Raw genomic sequence first — 24683 nt, 5'->3', positions numbered from 1 at the left:
AGGGGAGGAGAGAGAGATCACTTCACTGGGTATATGTAAGGATTTACAACCACTTTAACCACTTCAGGACCACTCACCGCATATATACTGTGGCAGGGTGGCCCTATTGCGCGAAATGACGTACCCATATGATGTTTTGTGCACGAGTCACTGTGGGCACGCGCCTGCTGCAATTGTTTCCGAGCATGCGTAGGAATTTTGTGCGTCAGAATTGCCACAGGCGATTGCAGTTTTGGATAGGAACTTTCCCCGACCGAAAAATTAAAGTGGAGGGCCACCCTGAAAAAAAAAAAAACACCAAAAATCCTAAAAAAATTAAAAAAAAAAACATTTGAAAAAAAATAATTTTTAAACTTACCTGAACCCTTGTTGCTAGGCAGTCTTCCTAATCTGCCTCTTCCTTTTCCGCGGCGTGTTCTGCTCCTCGGTGAGCGGCCCCGTTGTCTTCTGGGAACTGTGTGTGTTCCCAGAACCATTCACAGAGCGCCTCTCGCGTGTGCGCAATAGGAAACTGGCAGTGAAGCCGTTGTGAAGACATCGCGGGCACCCAGGACAGGTAAGTACTTTTTTAAAGTCAGCAGCTACAGTGTTTGTAGCTGCTGACTTTTAATTTTTTTTTTTTTTACGGCCGGAATCCCGCTTTAAGAACATGCCCTCAATCTTTTGCTAGCTGGGATTTGGCCAGCAAAAAGTCAGCAAACACACGGACGCATTTTCCGATGAAAAACTCTCATCGGTCTTTTGCGGGCTGAAATTCCGATCGTGTGTACGCGGCATTAGTGTAGTATTGTTAAAATCCAGCTTTTAATAAATGAAAAAACTACTTATGCCGTGTACACACGGGCGGACATTTCGACCGGACTGGTCCGACGGGACGAATCCATTGGACAATCCGACCGTGTGTGGACTTCATCGGACCTGCAGCGGACATTTTCGGTCGAAAATCAGATGGACTTTAGGTTTGGAACATTTTTCAAATCTTTCCGACGGACTCGAGTCCGGTCGAAAAATCCGCTCGTCTGTATGCTAGTCCGACGGACAAAAACCGACGCTAGGGCAGCTATTGGCTACTGGCTATGAACTTCCTTATTTTAGTCCGGTGTACGTCATCGCGTACGAATCCGTCAGACTTTGGTGTGATCGTGTGTAGGCAAGTCTGTTCGTTCAAAAGTCAGTCGAAAGTCAGTTGGAAAGTCCGTCGGACCTTTGATGCCACACGGCATAACAAGTGTAAACAGGTTAATCGCATGACAAACACCAGTAAGCTCAGGTACACACTGAGCTGCGGGAATGAAGCCGTGCGAGTTCAACTGAACGACTTCACTCCCGCATGTCAGTCCCGATTTCGGCTGCGATTTCAGTGACATCTGTGCAGGTTTCTGAAATCACAAAAAGTAATACAGAAACTACTTTTTGAAATTGGTGCGGCGCCGCAAATGCAGCATCGCACCGATTGGGATGGTGCCATTGCCAGCATTTACCGCCGATCTGACATGTCAAATCGTACCAATGTGAACCAGGGCTAAAGGACATTTACACCAAAATGGTGCAGGACCCTTTTTTTGGTCCGCACTGGAATCGGATCGCATGGGTGTTCAGACCCATGCGATCCGATTCCACAGTTCGCATTGAATTCTGCAAACCGACTTGGGGGTGTCATTAACTTTATATTGACACCCGCAACGGTTCGCAGATGTCAGTGTGAACTGCCTGTGATTCAGATGTGACGCGGGAACCCTTAAATCGCTGTGGTTCCTGCATGGCACCAGTGTGAACCTAGCCAAACAGTACAGGGGCAGGCTGTAGAATTACAGATTACCGCAATAGCCAATCACAGGCTATAACAGTGATCATGTGATTGAGAGCTGGTCTTCCCTGCTCCCGATCTTTAGTACATGACCTGAAGCTGCCAGTGACAGCTCAGTCTTCATTCTGGGAAAGCGTTACGCATCGTGTGCCCAGCACCATCACAGTTCCGCACACATGTGGCCCAATGGAAGAAGGCGCCACATACAGTATGTGTGTACACTCGTTGGCAAAGGGTTAAAAACGTAACTGCTGCTTACAAGCCTCTTGTGATCACCTTGTCAATGGTCATGGGGGTTACATGATTGGGAAGAAACCTGATTGGTTCCCAGTGGTTAGTTGTCAGGAAGCACATAATCTGACAGCTAGGAATGTGCAACTGTGTCAAACCAGGAATGTTAATCTACAGCGTGCAGATGCCTGCTGATTAACCCCTTCATGGACACAGGTACTTTATGGCTTTTTGCAGTGCACAGCTGAAGTAAACCTATAGTCTGATTTAATGCTCATCTTCTCTCCAGCATATACCCGCTGTCCCTGCATTCTCCTACTGCTCCATTCAGCCGCAGGAAAAAAACTGGAATTTCTGAGTATAGGGGTTATATGACTTGTCACCCCCCCCCCCCCCCCCCCCCATCCTGTGATAGCACTGGTGCTTGGCTTTTGGCGCACCATGCTTCAGCGCCATTGCATTATTTAATATCAAAATAAACTGGACAATGCTGGAAACCACTAAACTTAACAATGCTTATGCCCTGTACACACGGTCGGACTTTGTTCGGACATTCCGACAACAAAATCCTAGGATTTGTTCCGACGGATGTTGGCTCAAACTTGTCTTGCATACACACGATCACACAAAGTTGTTGGAAAATCCGATCGTTCTAAACGCTGTGACGTAAAACACGTACATCGGGACTATAAACGGGGCAGTGGCCAATAGCTTTCATCTCTTTATTTATTCTGAGCATGCGTGGCACTTTGTCTGTCGGATTTGTGTACACATGATCGGAATTTCCGACAACGGATTTTGTTGTCGGAAAATTTTATATCCTGCTCTCAAACTTTGTGTGTCGGAAAATCCGATGGAAAATGTGTGATGGAGCCTACACACGGTCGGAATTTCCGACAACAAGGTCCTATCACACATTTTCCATCGGAAAATCCGACTGTGTGTACGGGGCATAAGACTACAGATGGTGCAATAAGGAACAATGAAACGCTATAAACACTTAGGCCCCTTTCACACCGGCCCCCCTGGATTCCACTTGCTCAGCGGTGGGATCGCTCCACTTATCCCCGCTGAGCAGGCGGATGACAAGTTCTGTCTGCTCCGCTGTGCAGAGCAGACACAGACACAGTCCCGCTCTCTCCTCTATGGGGAAATCAGATGAAAACGGACCGCCTATCTAGTTTTTTTTTTTTGCTTGGGCTGCCCTATGTGTGATGAGTGAAAATGCTCCCAAACGCCTCCCCACCTCGCTAAAAAAAAAAAAAAGACGCATGTGGGAATGCGAGTTCCCGCTATGCAGAGATGTGAACGGGGCTTGACAGCTGAGTGTTTCTGTCCACTCCCTCCTATGTACTTGTATAAAGATGGCCATACGCTATGCAATCTGATTGTGTATTGTGTATTTAGTGAGAAGGATTTTAACTGATTGATTGCATTTAAAAAATGTGCAGCTGGGAGTGGGTGGATGATGCAGGGTGTGTGCTAATGAGGTCAGCTGGTCAACTCCTTCCTGTGCCATAACCTCTAGTCTGACCAGGAAGTAAGATATTACAAATGGATACATCTGGAAACATGGATGTGGACAAGTGAAGTAAGTGCATGTAGAAATAATGGAAAGTGTTGATATTTTTGCAAAAAAAGTACATGAATGCTATATTGGTACATAGGGGAGCTGGAATTTAGAAAACAAAAAAAAAGTGAACAAAGGTGAACTTATCCTTTAAGTATGATAAGACTAGCAAACACAGAGGCAATAAAAAAAAAACGAATAAGCATAAAGGTGCTAAAATATATCAAATTGACCAAGAGCCTGGGGGCCCGATGCGTACCGAAGGCTTAAAACGGGGACTAGCCCCAATCCTAATAGCATACCGTTCCGGAATAAAGAAGGGAAGAAGTGGAAAGAGAAAGGGGAGTAGTAGGTGGCAACCAAAACCTAGGACCCAGGGGAGGAAAAAGACAGAGTCAGAGTAAAGAGGGGGGAACCCAGACAAAGAGCCTGCACTGTCTTCAGACCAGGAATCCCGACCAGGGTCTAGAAATAGAGCTCCTACAGTTCAATCTTAAAGTAATGAGCCAATGGCTCCCATACCTTTTTAAACCAAGGTACAGAATCATTAAGCTTACTTGCAAGATGCTCATTAGGCATGATCCAGGAGACCTTACACCTGAACAAAGCAATATGAACCGAGGAGCTCTTCCAGGAGCGAGCTATATTAAGTTTAGACATCAAAGAAATTCTGGACAGCCACACTCCAAAGATATTTGCCTTTATTCAATAAGGTGTCATCCAAAATACAGGCCACAGCAAAGTGGAACAAAGCTTACACGTTTCGCACTACAAGGAGTGCTTAGTCATAGCTTGTCCAGAATTTCTTTGATGCCTAACTGCCATAGCATTGCCAGCACCTGGACTTCTAGACTGAAGGAGATACCTTTTACCTTGATCTGACCCACCTGGGAATCTTTACTTGGATTCCTGGACTTTGCAAACTATAGTAAGTTTAGTGGACTAATAGCAGAAAGTGGATCAACTGTTTTGCCTGTCTGCTTTTTATCTGATCCGATCCACCAGAAAGATGGAAAATAGGATCACCATCCATCTGGATTTTCCGGGCAGGATCGGATCGGACAGCGACGGATGTCAGCAGAGATGTGTCCGCTGACATCCACCGCTTCATAGAGGAGACTGCAAGGTCCGATCAGGTCCTCCTGAAAAACTGACAGGTGGACCTGATCGGACAGCCTGTGTGAAAGGGCCCTAGAAGAACCATTTATTATTCTGTATCATTCTTTGCACTGTTACAGTAATGGGAGTCATCCTGATCTTGGAGAGCATTGGAATGTGATGTTTGCTGGAAATTTGGACATGAGAAATGATCTTCGATTTTTTCTCCTCAGAACCTGGCTGAAAGGTTGAAGCACCTTCCTCTGACAGAGAAGAACTTAAAAATGTTCAACAATGCTACTGAAAACCTCATCCCCTCTCATAACCGCCAGTTCTCCTGCAAAGAATGTGACAAGATGTGGTGGCGAAGGGTTCCACAGAGGAAAGAGGTGGGTGGCCAGAGTAAAAGTGAAGCAGTGGTGGGGTATTATATTGCACTTTTACATTTAGACCTAATGTACTTGAAATAAAAAAAAGGAAAAAAAGGGCAAAATGCCTTTGTAGTTTATTTTTTGATCATTAAGGTTTTCAGTTATTAAGGTTTCATGTCCGCTAACACCCTCCACAATCCAATCCTGTCTACCAAAAACAGACGGATGGTGGTCCTATACTTCATTCATCCTGCAGGTCAGATCAGATGGAAACAGACAGGCAGTTTATTTCCATCCAGTTTTCCCATAGAGGAGCGCGGGACTGTGTTGTCCGCTCTGCATAGCGGAGGGGACATGGACCTGTCATCCTGCTCAGCGGGGATCAGCGGATTCCTCTAAGCATAGGCGCTGTCTTAAAGGGGCCTAACACCATACATCTGCCTGGTCCCTGCAGAATTTCTGTGTTTGATGAGCTGTGCCCACACAGCTGGTGTAGCAGTCAGGGGATTTGAAATCACTACTCTTCTCCCTCTCAGGGCTTCTGGGATGGATCAGATTGATTCGAATTGATCAACGCTGGCACAGGACAACATTCTGATCCATCCCCGAAGTGCTGCACAGAGAAGAGGGAGAAGAGTGGGGATTTCAAACCTTCACTGAAATGTTCAGACACGTTCCCTTTAATTCTTTAGTCATTCAGAGTTTAGTAGGATGTTGCTAGAGTTCTATTACTGTGCTCTCTTTTTTCTGTTCAGGTGTCCAGATGTCACATCTGCCGAAAGAAATACGACCCAGTGCCTTATGATAAGATGTGGGGGATTGCGGAGTTCCATTGCCGGACCTGCAACCGGATGTTCAAGTAAAGAAAAGAGGAAGCCTGAGCTTTATTCTTCTATTTCATTTCTTCTTCTTCTTCTTTTTTTTTTTTTTAAAAAGCCAAAAATGAAAAATGCCTATAAAAATGCGGCTAAACGCCGGTACCCGCGTTTAGCAGCGTTTGGCGTCTGAACTCATTTTTTTGCCTTCAAAGAAAAGCCTCTAAACGCAACTGCCTAAAAACGACATTAAACGAACCTGTGTACATGTACACATAAGATAACACTGGATGAGTTCAGGGGCAGCTGAAAAAAGCAGCCAACTGCCACTGAATGTCCGTTTACCAGCAGCTGTGTACATGAGGCCTAAGCCACACAACACATACAGTGCCTTGTAAAAGTATTCATACTCCTTGAAATTTTGTCATAGTACAACTAAAAACGTAATTGTATTTTATTGGGATTTTATGTGATAGACCAACACAAAGTGGCACATAATTGTGAAGTGGAAGGAAAATAATAAATGGTTTTCAAATTTATTTACAAATTAATATGTGAAAAGTGTGGAGTGCATTTGTATTCACCCCCCTGAGTCAATACTTTGTAGAACCGCCTTTCTCTGCAATTACAGCTGCAAGTCTTTTTGGGGATGTCTCTACCAGCTTTGCACATCTAGAGAGTGAAATTTTTCCCATTCTTCTTTGCAAAATAGCTCAAGCTCTGTCAGATTGGATGGAGAACGTCTGTGAACAGCAATTTTCAAAGCTTGTCACGGATTGTCAATTGGGTTTAGATCTGGACTTTGACTGGGCCATTCTAACACATGAATATGCTTTGATTTAAACCATTTCATTGTAGCTGTGGCTGTATATTTATGGTCGTTGTCCTGCTGAACCCCAAGCCCAGACTCAAATCGTTTGCAGACTCTAACAGGTTTTCTTCTAAGATTGCCCAGTATTTGGTTCCATTCATCTTACCATCAACTCTGACCAGCTTCCCTGTCCCTGCTGAAGAAAAGCATCCAGACAACATGATGCTGCCACCACCATGTTTCACGGTGGGGATGGTGTGTTCAGGTGTGCAGTAACATTGTGCAGTGTTAGTTTTCCACCACACATAGCGTTTTGCTTTTAGACCAAAAAGTAAAATTTTGGTCTCATCTGACCAGAGCACCTTTTTCCACGTTTGTTGTGTCCCCCACATGGCTTCTCGCAAACTGCAAATGGGACTTCTTATGGCTTTCTTTTAACAATGGCTTTCTTCTTGCCATTCTTCTATAAAGGCCAGATTTGTGGAGTACACGACTAATAGTTGTCCTGTGGACAGATTCTCCCACATGAGCTGTGGATCTCTGCAGCTCCTCCCGAGTTACCATGGGCCTCTTGGCTGCTTCTCTGATTAATGCTCTCCTTGCCCGGCCTGTCAGTTTAGGTGGACAGCCATGTCTTGGTAGGTTTGCAGTTGTGCCATACTCTTTCCATTTTCGAATGATGGTTTGAGTGCTCTGTGAGATGTTCAAAGCTTGGGATTTTTTTTATAACCTAACCCTGCTTTAAACTTCTCCACAACTTTATCCCTGACCTGTCTGATGTGTTCCCTGGCCTTCTTGATGCTGTTTGTTCACTTAGGCTCTCTAACAAACCTCTGAGGGCTTCACAGAACAGCTGTATTTATACTGAGATTGAATTACCAACAGGTGGACTCTAATTACTACTAGGTGACTTCTGAAGGCCATTGGTTCCACTAGATTTTAGTTAGGGGTATCAGAGTAAAGGGGGCTGAATAAAAATGCACACCACACTTTTCACATATTTATTTGTATAAAAAAATTGGAAAACCATTTATCATTTTCCTTCAACTTCACAATTATTTGCCGCTTTGTGTTGGTCTTATCACATAAAATCCCAATAAAATTCATTTTACGTTTTTGGTTGTAAAGTGACAAAATGTGAAAGATTTCAAGGGGTATGAATACTTTTTTCAAGGCACTGTAGGCGTGAATTGAGTCTAAAGCTAGGCAAAGATGGAAAAAAATTCTGCCGATTTACAGGAACATGGAAAATTTTGATTCATCTATGGCTGTTCCCACTCGAGAGATCTAGCAATCAACTTCTGTTGAATAAAAATGTTGGAAGACTTTAAACGGATCAGTGGCTACAGCCATTTGGCTACAACGCTGATCAGTGTATTCTGACAACGGGGGAGCCCCACTATCAGAATACAATAGCACAGCGGGGAGGATTCCACCTTGCTTGTGTAGCTGGGGAGGATCCGTTTAGACCCCTTTCACACTGAGCCACCCCGGGCCTCAGCGGTAAAGCGGCGCTATTTTTAGCGCCGCTTTACCGTCGTTTTAGCGGCGATATTCGGACGCTAGCGGGGCGGTTTTAACCCCCGCTAACGACCGAAAAGGGATTAAATCCACCTGCAAAATGTCGCTGCAGCGGCGCTTTGCCAACGGTATAGCAGCGCTGCCCCATTCTTTTCAATGGGCAGGGGCGCTTTAGGAGCGGTGAGTTCACCACTCCTAATGCGCTCCAAAGAAGCTACTGGTAGGACTTTTTCTGACGCCCTGCTAGCGCTGGAGTGAATGGAGCCGCTGTTTCAGGGAGCTTTGCAGGCACTATTTTTAACGCTATAGCGCCTGCAAAGTGAAAGGGGTCTTACACTTGCTTCAAAATGTGGCATTGGACACACTTTTAAAACAATCCGGCGATCAAAGCACCCCTCGCTAAATAAAATGGTTACCTTACAGTCCTATTCACACTGTTGCATTTGCTTTGCTTCAAAAATTATACCCCATGCCTTTCTTGGTGCTTCAAAGTGTCTCCAAAGCCTCCATAGAAGTCTATGACAACGCTCGCTAAGAGCACCTGCAGCATTTGAGGGGTATTTATTCAGAGTTGGCTGCGCTTTGATTTGAAGGTATTGTAGATATGAGATATACCAGAAAGTACTTGGAAACAAACAAGCGAACCAAAAAGACATCATCCGGAATCACTTTTGGTTCATGTGCATATATTCTGGGAGTGTCTGGTGCAGACGTCACATCTGGTGTGAAGCATGGAGCAACAGGAAGGTAAGTGGGGTCCGGACCGGAGCAACTAGCAAATGACCCACATGATGCCTAACGTGGGAACACTGTAACGGAAGGTGATTGGGGACCGGAGAGATAGGACTGAGCAGCGGAGGATCACTAGAGCTGGGGGACCAGAGCAGGAGAAACTAGCAGAGCTGGGGGTTACTACTGAGTTGAGGATGAGCAGAGCTGGGGGTTACTACTGAGTGGAGGATCAGCAGAGCTGGGGGTTACTACTGAGTGGGAGATCAGCAGAGCTGGGGGTTACTACTGAGTGGAGGATCAGCAGAGCTGGGGGTTTACTACTGAGTGGAGGATCAGCAGAGCTGGGGGTTTACTACTGAGTGGAGGATCAGCAGAGCTGGGGGTTACTACTGAGTGGAGGATCAGCAGAGCTGGGGGTTACTACTGAGTGGAGGATCAGCAGAGCTGGGGGTTACTACTGAGTGGAGGATCAGCAGAGCTGGGGGTTTACTACTGAGCAGGGGATCAGAAGAGCTGGGCGTACTGCTGAGCCAGGAATATGCTGAGCAATGGTACTAATGGGGATCTGATGATACACATTATATTAATTAAAGCATAAAATGCCAGAGCAGTGTGGATGGCTAATATCATTTCTTTCTTTTCTCCTTAAAGTATATACATAGCCACAACTTAATTGAATACGGAAGGGTTAATAGCCTTATCAGGTTATTTCTTGCCATCCATGCCCTGCTGGGGTGATTTCCTTTCATTTCCTGTCTTGAAGGCGCAATGGGAAATAAATGGAAATCTCTCTATGATGAAAGAATTCTCCTCTTAGTCACCAGAATATTTGCTCCATTGAAATGTCCTATTACCTTCTGCTGTCATCATGGTCACCAGGGCCAATATAAAGAGGCTGAATCTCTCCAGGGGACAGTCTGCAATTAAAAAGTTTTACAATATTCCCAACCTGTGGCCCTTCCTAAAAACAAGCGCTCCTGGAGAGAATAAAATATATAAAATAAATAAAATAAAAATAAATAACCAAATGGATATTAATTTGAAATTGGAGAGCTACAATACACCTCCCTCTTACTCAATGCAATTGCCATTTGAAGGCGAGATAAAGCTGCTACCTTTAACTGATCAACTGATAGGTATACAATATAATCACACACATCCAATTATAGGGCAGCAATAAAGATCAAAACCATAATACTCCTTTTATCATTAATGGAGTAAAACCAGCAGTAGATGTATTATAAAAGTCCAAACAGCGACTGACTATCCCACAGTCAGTTTGAAGTGCATAAATCAATTGGGGTCTAAGATGTCGCTTGGTCCGCTATCTGCAACGATCCACCACCAACACCTCCACTCGTGAGACAAACGGGGAGGACAAGCCTCCCCCGTTATAGGTACTCTTACCAGATTGGCCTGGAAAATGAGCCTCAAAACAACCACCGCTGAACTATTCGTTATACAACAATATCCTCACTGGTGCTCTCATATGTAGGGATTGGATGTCATACTGATGCTCTCATACCCAGGCAAAAGAAAAATGAGATCCATAGCATAATTCCGTTTAAACTTTAATCAAAAGTAACCATACCACCCTCATAAGAATCGCACTTACAATGTAAATGTAACCTTTACAATGTAAACTTTAAAATAGGCAATCTGACATCCAAACACGTCCGAATGGGAGCATCCTGCTTCGATCAGCGTGATGGCGTCACTTTACTGACAGTTGCTAAAGCCAACACTGACGCGTTTCGTCATACTGACATCGACGATGTCAGTATGACGAAACGCGTCAGAGTTGGCTCTAGCGACTGTCAGTACAGTGACACCATCATGCCGATCGAAACAGGAAGCAGGAACCCACGAGTACTGTTTACAGAGCGAGGTAGGAGATGCCGCTTTGTAGCTGCTCCCATTCGGATGTGTTTGGATGTCAGATTGCCTATTTTAAAGTTTACATTGTAAGTGCGATTCTTAGGGTGGTATGGTTACTTTTGATTAAAGTGTAAACGGAATTATGCTATGACATCCAATTCCTGCATATGAGAGCGCCAGTGAGGATATCGTTGTATAACGAATAGTTCAGCGGTGGTTGTTTTGAGGCTCATTTTCCAGGCCAATCTGGTAAGAGTGCCTATAAAGGGGGAGGCTTGTCCTCCCCGTTTGTCTCACGAGTGGAGGTGTTGGTGGTGGATCGTTGCAGATAGCGGACCAAGCGACATCTTAGACCCCAATTGATTTATGCACTTCAAACTGACTGTGGGATAGTCAGTCGCTGTTTGGACTTTTATAATACAACTACTGCTGGTTTTACTCCATTCATTAAAAAGTTTTTTTTTTTTACACACTCTTTAAAGTTTTTTGTCTTGTCCTTTCAGGGGATTTTCTCAGATGGGCTGTGCTTGCCCGTGTTACATGTGTACTACACCCGTCCTGCCCACTCGCATACTTCCTCCAAGCCGGAACAAAGGCCCACGAACCCGCAGCCCTCACAGCTGCTTTGCCGAAGACTGCTACAATCGCAGAGGTAAGCAGGATTTGCGATCAAAGGATTTTTTTAGAGGGATGTTAAAGCTGACCTGTATTTTACTCATAGGAAGCAAATAACAGGGTTCACTTTTTAGCAAGGAGAGCAAGCTTCATCTCTTCAGCATACCCGCATTGCCTAGTCCATCTAGTTCCCCTAGCTCCTACAGCCAGATCAGCTCATTACCTATACCTGCAATACTTTGTGCTCAATAGTGCAGCACAATGGTTGTGCATAATGTTACCCATGAGACATGAGGGGAAAAAAGCCTTGTGGATTTGGAATAATCTGAAGGGGTTATTGACCATAATACCAAAAGCTCTATAATTGATGTAGAAGAAATATTTTACTTGTTATGTTTCCCCACAGAGCCTCACATTCCAGGTATGCTATGTGTCCACCCTAGAAGCAGAGCTAAAAACAACGAACCCAAAGTGATTTATGCCAGCACCCCACATGTGAGCTCAGGATCCACCGTGGCCACCTGCTTGAGCCAGGGCAGCCTGACCCAGTGTGATCTGGATGAGCTCATCCTGGATGACATCAAAGAGACGGATGAAGAGGAGAGCGATGACGACAGTTAAAGACCAACAGTGGGTAACCTGGAATCCATATGGACTGTCCAGAATAAACTAAGTCATTTCTTAAGTGAAAGGTTGGCCATTTAGCCATGTTTATGTGAAATTTGTTGACCATCAAAGGGTCATGTCAGGTAAAAGCTGTTGATTTTTGTATAGGTTAGTGGGTCAGAACACCCACCAGCTTGTTAAAGGTCCCTGAAATTTGGTGTGGAGAACATTCCCCCAAGATCCTTTTCATCCTAGGTCTAAAGGCTGGATTCTTTATCATATTGCATGGAGAATCCAACAGGAGGCCAGCCAGACTATGCCTTGGCAATAAGCCAAAGGGTTTGTCACAGCCAGAGGGAATGGAGGAAGCCACCACAAGGTCCAGAAGACGTATAACCAATCAGAAGGTGATTGAGCCTATTATGGTCCTTGAAAAACTTTAGGCTGAATGGGCCATTGAACCTTGAGTTTTGTGTTGTTTGTTGGGGAGAACCACAGTTAAGATCAGCAGAAGTTGAGCCTTAAACATTTCCAAGAGAAATCAGTGCCTTATCTTTGTGTCTTCTATCAGTGTACACACTGTATTGTGTTGTATTTTTTTTACTGTTGCTCCTATCTAAATCAAATAACTTCACCTGTCATTTGTTGCATTATGCTCTGCCATTTTGATTTTTGTAAGAGTGCTAATGGCTGACATATCTGGTTACATCATCTAACATTTGGTATTCTGACACAATGTTGCTTCAGTCTTCACATTTTTTGCAGTAAGAAATTCTTTGCTACAAGTATCTCTGGAAACCACTTTTTGTTACAAAAAAAATAAAAAGTTATGTTTTGAAACACATTTTTTTGTATTGAGTTTTAATTAGGAACAAAAGAAAATACTTCACTGGTATTGGTCACCAGCACATATAAAGAGAGTGAATCTACCCAATGGGGGCACAGAGAGGAGTAAAAACCTTACATGGGTCTTATTCTTCACTCTGTCCAAAAATAAATGAATAAACTTTTAGGTTTTAGATAAAGTTCATGCATGATAAGTAATGTGTATTTATATTGTTTCTTCTGCCTGAAGCAGATTGGAGACATCATGTCAGCCTAGGCAAGGTCACTCAAAAGTTCAGTGATAGCTAATCAGTGATTAAAGGTGGAGCTTTGTGGAAATATTATATTGATGCTGTGTTTTGAGAAATGTCTAAAATGTATTCATGCAGACTTGTAAAGTTACCAAATGGTCCCACTTTATTTTTGGTAAAAGTCAGTATTTACATATTGGAGGTCTTGCAGGACAGTATAATCAAACACAAGGAGATAGATTAAATAGGCTTGGCTGACATCCACTGTACTTGTTTTAAAGCAGGGGTCTCCAAACTTTCCAAACAAAGGGCCAATTTACTGTCCTTCAGATTTTTAGGGAGCCACATTGTGGTCAATAGGGGTAGAAAAATTCCAGGCCCAGCATCAGTGAGAGCAAGCAATGTCTCAGGTATGGTGTTCAGTTACATAGTAACTGTGGTCAGTAGGAGGAGGAATAGTGCCCCATCATTGGTATTCCTGGGAGGAATAGTTCCTCATCGTTGGTGTCAGTGGAACAGTGCCCCATTGTTGGTGTCAGTGGGATGAATAGTGCCCCATCATTGATGTCAGTGGATGGAATAGAGCCCCATAGTTGATGTCAGTGGGAGAAATAGTGCCCCATCATTGATATTAGTGGGAGGAATAATGCCCTATCGATGTCAGTTTGGAGACCACTGCTTTAAAGGATGATAACCCTTAAGCTTGCACGTTTAAAACCAATGGCAGCACCCATATTGCTATCTTGACACATTCCCATTAAGACAAATGTGATCAATATACTTAAAGTGGTGTTCCGGCCGAAATTATACTTTTTAAATAATAATACCCCTATAATACACAAGCTTAATGTATTCTAGTAAAGTTAATCTGTAAACTAAGGTCTGTTTTGTTAGTTTATAGCAGTAGTTTGTTATTTTATAAACTTACAGCAGGCCGTGGCCATCTTAAGTGTGGGCATCTGAAGCCAGACTGCATTTCTTCCTGGATCTCATCCTTGCAGATCTTGCACATGCTCAGTGCAGCACAAGCAGTGTAATAGGTTTCAGGTCAGGTTTCCATAGCAATGGCAGTTTCAGAGGAAGTTGCCGCCCCTTCCCAGAAGGTATTGCAAACAGGAAATGATGCGATGGGCCGCGGCCAGGGAGGAGGAAGTGAAAAATGAATACAGCAAATATACAGTAAGTGCTGAGAAAATAAATTTTAAAATATCCAATTCGTTTACAGTGCACAGTTTAGTGAGGGATGCTGAAGAGTTGTAAAAGTGGGTGGAACTCCACTTTAAATACATTCATTACAAGTAAACAAAATGAATTAACAAACTCTATCAGAACACTTGTTAAGCTCCTCATGGATGCAGAGAAGATTTTGACCTTCAACTCAGGTAGAGTTCTTCACAGTAAGAGTAGTGGAATTGAAGCAAGAAACACCAAAATCAATCTAACCTAAATTATATAGAATGTTTAAATAGTATTGTGTTCATCCAGGGAATAGACCAGAGTCAGGAAGGGGACTTGCCGACCTTACAGTAAGTTAGACAGTTGCCTTCTATTGATCATTGGGGATCATGGAAGAATCTTGAAGGAAAACTATATTTTACTTTATAGAAGACAATGTAAACAGAAAAGATGTCTATTTGTTAGGCCTTATCAGCATAGAAACCTTCTTTAGTGAGTAGGCACCACCACGAAATTCAGCCCAATACACGCCATCTTGGTAGCGACTACGGTAATGGCCTCCACGATACCACACTCCATTGAGGTTAGAGTGTGCACACATGTTATACCACCAGCCTCCTTTCTGGAAATGGGCACAATTACCTGAGGAAACAGAAGAAAGCAAAGGATACAGAAGGGTATACACTTATGAGCAGAACACAGGTCTTGTAATACTGGTTGTTAAAACCCTTGTTTCGAGAAATATGAAGCAAAACTGGTTTGTAACTACATTTTTCTGTTTATTATATGTGTTTTTTGCTTTTATACAGTAAATCATATGGCTCCTTTGTTGACTTTTATGGTAAGATATATTGCAGGGGTGGACAAAGCTGGAGAAGTGGAGATGTATCTGAACAACATGGCAGAGATCAACAATCACTGGAGCGCAGTTCACTTTTTTTAAGAGATAAACTTGCTAGGTCCCTATAAAAAGTGAAAAAACTTAGAAAATTATAATGTCACTGTAAAAATACAAACCTATTCTACCCTTTCAGCTTATGTAATGCACAGTTCAGAGGCCAATAGTATGTAATGCATAGAGCAGGGGTCAGGAGTGAGAAATGAAGATTGCTCAGGTCAGCAGAATGTAGTCCAGAGATCAGCAGTAAGTAACACAGAATTTAGAGGTCAGGAGTAAGTAGTACAGAGGGAAGGGGTCTGTAGTAAGTAATGCAGAGTGAAGGGGTCAGTAGTAAGTAACACAGAGTTCAGAGGTCAGTAGGTAGTGCAGAGTGCAGGTATCTATAGTAAGTCATGCAGAGTGCAGGGGTCAGTAGTAAATAACGCAGAGGTCAGTAGTAAGTGACACATAGTACAGGGGTCAGCAGTATGTAACAGAGTTCAGAGGTGAGTAGGTAGTGCAGGTGTCAGTAGTAAGTCATGCAGAGTGCAGGGGTCAGTAGTAAATAACATAGAGGTCAGTAGTAAGTAATGCAGAGTGCAGGGGCCAGCCGTATGTAACACAGAGTGCAGTGATCATAACTAAAAAACACAGAAGGCAGCGTTCAGTAAAAAGTAACAGAGGTCAGTAGTAAGTGATGCCGAGTGCAGGGGTCAGCAGTATGTAACACAGAGTGCAGAGGTCAATAATAAATAACAGAGGGTAGGGGTCAGTAAAAAGTAGCACAGAGGTCAGTAGAAAGTAATGAAAAGTGCATGGGTCAGTTCTACAGCCCAACTTCCCCCTGCCCTCTGTAAAAATGTATTTACTAGCTCTGAGATGCAGCAGCTCCCAGCAGACTGAGGGCATACTGCCAAATTGGACTTTGCCAAGTATGGACTCTCATCCTATGCAGGTATGCTGGGGAAGCCACAAGCCCAAAGTTAGGGACTATGGATTGGTTTAGGAAAAGACTGCAATTTATATTAGACTGTTTCCTGTGTATGTCATCATGCTAAGTTATTCGAGTAAAGCTTTTGACACTTTGTCCTTGACTGGTCTGAAGTTACTCAAGGGGTGTATTGCAAGTAGCCGACACATATAGTCTACAGCTCGGGTGACTAAACACATTGGGGTATGAAGATAACGGTACGAGAGTTCATACAGTGTGAAGATACAGTGGTTGCCAAGGGTAATGAATGTTTCTCTAGTAGCCTGTCGTGAATTATGTACATGTGACAGGCCTCTTGCAGCGAGGGAGATGCTGTCGGCACTCCTTCTACAGTGATCCATCTCCCATAGTAAAGAGAGCAAATCAGCATTGCAGAGGTCCTCAGTCTGTACACAGCTACAGAAGAAGAAGAGTTAATGTAGTGCATGCATGGAGTCCATGCTAGGTGCACAGTGGGACTCCATACCGTTACTGGGAGTAATTTAGCGGAGACATGCTGGACAGGTGGAGAGAGCATTGGCTCTGCGTGTCCCTCCTAAATGCAAAAGCAACTGAAGTGAAATATATTACGAGAGAGTTTATTAAAGTTCAGTCATCTGTTGTAAAGATACCCCAGGTGCAAGACCGTGATCCTGTACAAAGTGCCTATCGTAACCCAGAAGAACGCACCCTGGGATAGACCTCTCATGTGTACCTTGCTTGCCTCCGAACGAGGAGGGGAACATGGAGGGAGTGTCCCCACTCTACCCCATACATGGAGAAAATGAAAAAAATAAAACGTGTTACAAAAAAAAGACTGAAGAAGTGGCTTGGACAAGCTACGAAACATCTTCACCATTACAGAATAAGGCCAGTTATATGAGATTAACTACTACTGGATATACCATGATCAGGATAAATAAGAACCTTCACAGACATGCTAGCTGTTTTATTTCAACACTGGTGTATATTGATACTTTAATATGTTAAGTTGTGAAATTAATATGACACTGTTGGTATACTTGTTGCTGAAGTAAGGCTAAGTTTAGACATTACAGCAAAAGCAATAGACCCTGAAGGAGGGCAGTTGTTTCAGGTTAGAATCCTGTATTCTTGGAATTCCCTGGAGAAATAGAAAGCCATCATCTACCCATCTTTTGGTAGACCACGTATAAAACTTAAACTGTAGTAGAAGCTAGTGTCTTTGCTATGCAACTTACCCAGGTAGGAGTCTCTGTCCTTGTCCAGGGTGCTGAACTGTTTGTCATTGTGCCAAGAGAGGGAGTCCCCAGCTGTCCCTCTATACTGGCCAAGCCTCAGCCTGTAGAAATCACTCTCCGGTTCCAGCCTAAAGTGGTCATATTCGGCACTGGCTTGGCGTCCTTGCCAGTCCTCCATGAGGATCAGGAGTTTGTAGCTGTCTTGGTTGGCCAACCAGAAAATGTTCTCAAGGCCCAACCAGTATTCACTGTCCAAATTACCAAATCCATTCTGGGGAAAATAAGAGCAAAAAACTTTTAAGAGCATAATAGAAATAATGATACTCTAGTGCAGGGATATGCAATTAGCGGACCTCCAGCTGTTGCAGAACTACAAGTCCCATGAGGTATAGCAAGACTCTGACAGCCACAAGCATGACACCCAGAGGCAGAGGAATGATGGGACTTGTAGTTTTGCAACAGCTGGAGGTCCGCTAATTGCATATCCCTGCTCTAGTGTATGCATAGATTAAGCTTTTATTTTTAGTTTTGTATAGGTTAGGAAAAGGTAAAACTTCTTTTTTTGCTGTCTATTATTGGAAAGATTCTCTTCACTTCCTGTCCTGAGGACACACCAGTGGAAGGAAATCTCTACAAAGTGAGGGGACTTAGCCCCGTAGTTGTCACCTAAACACTTGTGGAAGTGGAAGTTTTCCCTTCAACTTTTGTACTTGTGACAACTGTAAAATTCTGGTTTCCTTAGTGACAGTGGTCACAGAACAAACAGAGAAGGCAAATCTACCTTCTGGGGACACAGGCAGCAGTAAAGTAAAAGTCAGATAGGGTTTTAGGCGTGCCTTAGCCTTTCTAATAAATTAGCTATGCATGCACATTAAGATTTAAAATGTTATAACTTTTTGCTTTATCTTTTGTAACAAAATTATAACATAATATTACTTCTTAAAACAGCGCCTCTTAATGCACAGTAATGCTGCAGACGAGTAGAAAGGATTTCTTTTACATAACAGGTGCATTGGCTGCTACTGTAACAGAGTGAATGGCACATGCATTAAGGTAGGTGACCGCAGCACAGCAGTCTAAAGATGGTTGCACAGAACATATTTATTTTTTTGCACAATTACTGTTTATTTTCTGTATTTAAAGTGAAAATGAAGGCTGGGCCCACCTTGTAGTTTTGCCAGGTGGTAAAAAAATTGATTGATCCATCTTGTCGTTTTTGTATGACTGTCCATCCCCCTCCATTGTTTGACTGCTCACACCAGGCTTGCATGATCTGGTTGCTGTTACGTGGTTTTAGGAGGTAGATGCCGCTTGTCGTCTGTCCACCCAGCAAGGCGTCGTAACAATCCACCCATGGTCCTGGCCATAGACATGACAATATGGGTGAGGGAAGGACACTGGGGTCAGGTTTAAAGCAGAGTTTTGTGAATTAACCTAAAACTGAGTTGCATATTATGGCACCAAAACCTTTTACAGACCATTTCGATGGGCCCAAGTTAAACCTGCATCTTACCGCATTGAACGTTATGTGGATCAGTGAGTTGCACTGCCATTAATTTTGAATGGCACCCCAATGTACTATGGAGATGCACCTCCAGAACACATACGTCACCACAACACCCAATAGTGCACTTGCTTTGTGGTGAACTGTATGTTTAAAAATGCTGCGTGTCCTTTTATTGTTGTTTGGCAGCCCACTTAAAATGAATAAACAGTGGTTCACCGAAAATGGTCTGAGACTTCAGATGTTGGTATACTGATGATGGTCAGAATGTATCTAGGGCCCAAACTTTTTTTATGTGTATGAGTAAGTAAGGGTTGGAAACGCCATCGGGTTTTTATTGCCCTCTTTGTCCTTGTTGGGGAGATTCACTTTCCCTATTTTCCCTAGTGACCATTCGTACCATGACAAAAAGAGAATGGGACACCAGTTCCGGAGACAATTGTCTAAAAGGGGATTTCCCTTCTCTTTGGAAGAGTTTCCCTTTACTTGCTGTTTTATGTCCAGGACATGACATGAATGAAAATCTCCCCCACAAAACACAGCAAAACATTGAAAGGGACCTCTGGCCATTCCTTATTCCAGCTTTTCTTAATCTTTTGAAGATAGAGGAACCCTTGATATAACTTTTCAGTCCAAGGAAGCCCTGCTTATAAATACTTTATCCACAGCTCAGTGTGTATTAATTTGATTGTCAGTGGGTTGAGAGCCCCTTACAGAGAGCTAAAAAGATCATTGGTGTCAGTGGTTACTTATCTGAAATGCAGAAATTGCTTATATTGCCCATGGCAATCTCTGAAGAAACCCTAGGAATACACAGAGCCATATTTGAGAAAGGCTGCCCTACTTTTTCCAAAACAAAGAAAAAATATCTTTAAATATACAGTTTGTTAAAGAACAACTATACACTAGTCCCCTAGATCGTCTGAATTATTCAATGCAAGGCGGGCCTCTCTCCCTTCCACCTATTCAAATCAAGGTTAGTAATCCGTTGCCATGCAAGTAAACGGCCCTCTCTTAACACAATAACATGTGGGTTAAAGAAGCAGTCTATCCAACACTAGGTCTACCGGAGATAATCCTGGGGTGTTCAAACAGGGGGTCCACATCAGATCAGCTTTCTGGTCTTGGCCATTGTGGAGAGGTTGGAGTCTGTTCGATTGAGTGTGTGGACAGGTGTCTTTTATACAGGTAATGAGTTCAAACAGGTGCAGTTAATACAGGTAATGAGTGGAGAACAGAAAATACCTATGTCATGTAATAAAATGCAAATTAATTACTTAAAAATCATACAATGTGATTTTCTGGATTCTTGTTTTAGATTCCGTCTCTCACCGTTGAAGAGTACCTATGATAAAAATTACAGACCTCTACATGCTTTGTAAGTAGGAAAACCTGCAAAAGCAGCAGTGTATCAAATACTTGTTCTCCCCACTGCATTTCTCCAGTCTTAGAGTGGCTCCCATTTGGGCTATCCATTCACATAGAGTAGGAGGCTCAGTCGCCTTCCAGTGTTATACGGGCTTTCCAATATGTTTACGGGCTCGGAAAGAAGCTCTACCAACTGCCATTTTTTGGTTGTCTTCAATTGGTAGGTCATCAAGAATACCCAGAATACATGTTTTAGGGTCTTGTGGGACATTAACCTTGAATACTTTGTTGATGGTTGTGAGGACTCCCGTCCAGTATAGGTGTAGCTTTGGGCAACGCCATAATAGATGGATGAGGTCCCCATGGTCTCTAGAACACCTTGAACACCTTGTACAATCAGCGCTGTCACCTATGCCCATCCTATGCAGCCTTGCGGGTGTGAGGTGGACCCTCAGTACAATGTATAGCTGGAACAGTTGTGCTGTGTTAAGCGAGCACACCTGTATTGCCTGCAACACCTCTTCCCATTGGTCCTCCTCGAAAAGCACCCACATCTCCCTCCCAGTGGGCTATCACTTTGGTAGGAAAGCCAGTTAAGAGTATGAATAGCAGCATAGAGTATGTCCTGGATGTAAAACCCTTGAAATGAGACTCCTCGGTCATATAATGAAAGACAGGGGCCCGGCATTGTGTCCAAGATTTGCATTTTTGAATCATTTATTTTTTAAAACTGGCGCCTTTAAGATGCCAGTAATCCATGAAGTGATGTCATGACATTGCTTCCGGGTTACTAGATCCGAGACCCGAACAAAGCATCAGCTTTGTTCAGGTCTTCGGCCAGCCAACGGACGTGCCGGCTGGTTGCTCGGGCCTCCCGGTGGGATGGGAGAGCCCGGGCGAGCAGCAGGAGGGGGGGGTCGTCCCCTCCCGCTGCTTGTAATAACAGCTGAGCAGCTGCTGAGCCGCATCAGTTGTTATTACAATAAAGCTGACCGTCCGCTCTAAAGAACGGTACCAGGGTGATGCATGCAGCTGCATGCATTACCCCGGTAAAACCCCTTGAAGCAATATCAGTCAGTTTTGTGACTGATACTTCGAAAAAAGTGAATATTGGCCGCTGATAATTTGGCCGATAATCGGTCGATCCCTACTATGCTAGAAAAAGGCTTCTCCTCTTCTTATTGTTTTCTGGAAATGTTTAGTTAATTCAAACCTCCCTCTTTATCGAGACACCTATGAAAATAGGGGCAGCAGGAAAAAGTTTAATAATGTATGGGCAAGATATCATGCAGGCCCACCCACTGATGTGGATTTGGCCCCACACATGCCTTGGGCTTATGTGAGGCTAACTGCATTGTCTCCTATTCTCAGTTGACTTGGACCCCTCTACTCTGAGAAGATGCTCTGCTATACATTGTACGGTGTTGTGGACTAGTACATGAACCACCTTGTTAGGTACAGCTTCTATTGATTGTATGGATGGTTGTGTTCTCTTTACTGGGGTCCCCCTGCATGGGTTGGTCCACCTGAAGTATGTTCTTTCTGCTTAAAAGCTAATGAAACAGATTTCTAAAAAGAAAACTGAAATCAAAAAGTGTTATAGGGAACATTTAAAAATGCAGTAGCTTGAAAAATCAACTTTGTTCTTGAAAAATAGTAGTGCATTTCCTGACATAGCTATATGTCTGCAGGCACTTTACCCCTGACTGCTATTATCATGTGATTTAGTGTGAGATTTAAGGATGTCACTGCTGTGCTCTGTTCTCCTTAGTACAGGGGAAGTAGTACCACTATGGACCTGAAGACAAGCATCTCTGTGCTTCTGTTTTATTCAATCATTAGATCTGTGCTTTCTGAACCTCTCCTGCTACTGCACGATTATTCCTTCACCAAACTTTAGATCACCGGTTATTAGAAGGGGCAACTTCGACATAAGGAAGCAGAGCACTCTACTTTGCAGAGATGACCACCTCCACACATTCATATATTGTGGAACAAGGCATGGTAAGCCAGTAATAGGGAAAAGTTTAGCTGCCTGGAGCCTATAGAGTAGTATATCTACAACTCATGATACATTAGTGTGATGGTCAGTGAGGAGAATACTCCTTACACTTATGGTTATTAGGAAGAATTTCCCTACTTGCAGACAACCAAAGGGGCAATGGTGTCAGTGGTAACTTATCTCAGAGGCAGAAATTGATCATTGCTCAAGGAGCCCCTACCAACTTTTAGAAGAACCCTTGAGTTCCATACCTCCCAACTTTTTGAAATGAGAATGAGGGACACCTATTTGCAAAAGTATGTAGGCATAGGACACACCCCCTGCCATGCCCCTTAAAGGAGAATTAAACAAAAAAAAATATTACTTAAACCCACAAGTGCTTTTTTTTTACCATTGCTATGTCTTTTTTACTGGCTTTTGAAATTCACAAATGCAGCAATTTAGAAATTGGATGAAAGGTTTAGCACTGGGAAACACTTTTTAAATGATAAATAGTGCATTTTATATCTACCAATATAGATCAGACCAAAATGAGGAGAAAAAATGGACAGAGGAACTTTGTTCCAAATCAGGGATAGTCCATCAAAATCGGAGACAGTCGGGAGCTTCCATGGAACCCTGGTTGAGCAACCATGCTATTGACAGTACTAGTGACTAGCCCTTTGCCCTCTGGTTTCTTTTCTTAAGCACATCTTCCACAGTTCAGATCTTGTCTTAAACACCTGCTAGTTTTTTTATGTCTTTTGGGCACTGTGCTGGAGATCTCTGCTCTTTATTTTCCAGGTCTACACACCTGATGTGTTCTTTATTAGAAAGTTTGGCTTTTCCTATTGTTGATGTCTGCTTTATTTTACACATGTAGAATGTAACACCTCAGAGTGAGCAGGAACACCCCAAACCTTAAGTTGCCTACCAGACTCAGCCCATAAGTGAAATTTCCCTTTTACGTAAATGGGCTGATTCTTCAATTTTTCATTTCCAAATAAGACTACATTGTGCCATTTTCACAATTACTTACCATCCAGTCACTCATCTACTCGCTTAGCCCCTCAATCTACCTATTTTGCTATATCTTGTGATGAAATTAATTCTTGATACATATTTTTTTAAAACTGCTGTCTTTGTAATTCCATTTGAAGTACCTGTTGATTTGGTGGCCTCAGGTTCCGTGACAACAGGGGCACTGGGTGTTGTACTGGGGTCTGGATTTGATTGTGTCTGAGGACCTTCTTTGCTGACAGCTATGTGATCCCTTTCCTCTTCATGGATTTGACGGTTCTGTTTCTTCTTTACATCAATAGGGTCAGCATCAGATGGTGTAGCCTGCAAACATATATAGCACATATTTTGCTGAAGTCCAGACTCATCAGGTTGCAAAATAACCTAAAGTGGTTGTTAACCTACTATACTATGATCATGCCACCCCTTCTGTTATACAATGCTATGTGTCCCTGTGCCATATAAAAAAAAATGAAGATTATACCGTATATCAGAGCAGCTCCCAGTGCTCATGTGACTCCTCTGCTTTCTCCTCTGCCCAGCTGACAGCTATAGTGGACAGGGCCAAGCACTGCCCCTGACGTCAGCCGGAGAAGAGGGGTGGAGAGAGATCCAGGAGTCACATGAGCGCTGGGAGCTGTTTTAATATATGGTATAATCAACATCTTTTTTTATATGAAACAAGCACAGGGACACAAAGCATTATATAACAGAGGGGATGGCATGATCACAGTATAGATATGATAGCAGCAGGAAGGGAGGATCGTGGAGTGGGCGGAGCTAACAGGCAGGGAGGGGAGGGGGGAGAGGATGGAGGAGAGGACAGAGGAGAGACAGCAGGGCTGCGGATGACGGAGGCACGTAAACTGACCACGGTGTCAGCGTTCAGCAGCCATAATAAACCATAGTCAGTTTACAGGGGAGAGGGTATAGCCAGGCAGGATCAACCAGGTATTTCAGGTGATACAGGGAGTCAAATTACAGGGCACAAGCATTGTGCTGTATAACATGCTTTAAGGGAACAGGATATTAAAAAAAAATTATTTTAGGTTAACAAACGCTTTAAGGGATATCTTCACTTAGGAAATATGAGACCTGCTATTACTAACCCTTCCTTCTGAAAATGCTATTTGCCTTGAAGCTCCATTGCTGATCCATTTACTTCACTTGCCTGAAACAAGTATGCAAATCAGTTCCGACGCTGACCTTGATTTCTGCATGCTTGTTTCAGGAAAATAAGGAGAAGGATGTAAGCACAGAGCAACCTTTGTCTGCCACCCTAAGGGGATTTCCCAGCAATGAACTCTGCCAATTGTGGACTCACACCTGCACAGGTATGCCTAGGCAGCCACAGTTCAGTTAGTCAGGAGGATTGTATTTGCACTTTGAACTGTAATGTTCCTATTAGTGTTTTGTAAAGTTCTTGAGCTGTT

General features: G+C 43.3%; 2 protein-coding genes across 4 annotated transcripts in view; one reads left to right on the top strand and one right to left on the bottom strand.

Moving 5' to 3' along the window:
- Positions 1-12899, top strand: part of SHFL (shiftless antiviral inhibitor of ribosomal frameshifting) — a 72602-nt gene extending 59703 nt beyond the window's left edge. Inside the window, exons 6-9 of the mRNA XM_073622537.1 lie at positions 4940-5095; positions 5833-5936; positions 11338-11486; positions 11856-12899. Of these exons, the coding sequence (XP_073478638.1) occupies positions 4940-5095; positions 5833-5936; positions 11338-11486; positions 11856-12070 (624 nt within the window). The 3' untranslated portion in view covers positions 12071-12899. The remainder of the gene's footprint in view (positions 1-4939; positions 5096-5832; positions 5937-11337; positions 11487-11855) is intronic.
- A 372-nt stretch (positions 12900-13271) lies between these two features.
- The window catches only part of ANGPTL6 (angiopoietin like 6), a 39309-nt gene continuing 27897 nt past the window's right edge, over positions 13272-24683 (bottom strand). Inside the window, exons 3-7 of one of the 3 annotated variants that reach the window (XR_012243032.1) lie at positions 23394-23574; positions 18543-18736; positions 17378-17648; positions 14410-14949; positions 13272-13911 (exon numbers count right to left, since the gene is read on the bottom strand). Coding sequence is in view for 2 of the 3 variants with exons in the window: in XM_073622533.1 (XP_073478634.1) it covers positions 14762-14949; positions 17378-17648; positions 18543-18736; positions 23394-23574 (834 nt within the window). In the remaining variant the exon portion in view is untranslated. Of the gene's footprint in view, positions 14950-15125; positions 15271-17377; positions 17649-18542; positions 18737-23393; positions 23575-24683 lie in introns of those variants that run through there. The other 2 variants (XM_073622533.1, XM_073622534.1) reach the window with 2 other exon arrangements.

Source organism: Aquarana catesbeiana, linkage group LG03 (genome assembly GCF_042186555.1).
Source record: "Aquarana catesbeiana isolate 2022-GZ linkage group LG03, ASM4218655v1, whole genome shotgun sequence".
NCBI classification, from domain to species: domain Eukaryota; kingdom Metazoa; phylum Chordata; class Amphibia; order Anura; family Ranidae; genus Aquarana; species Aquarana catesbeiana.
Note: the sequence above shows the minus strand (reverse complement) of the source record. Positions and strands in the feature narration are given on the sequence as shown.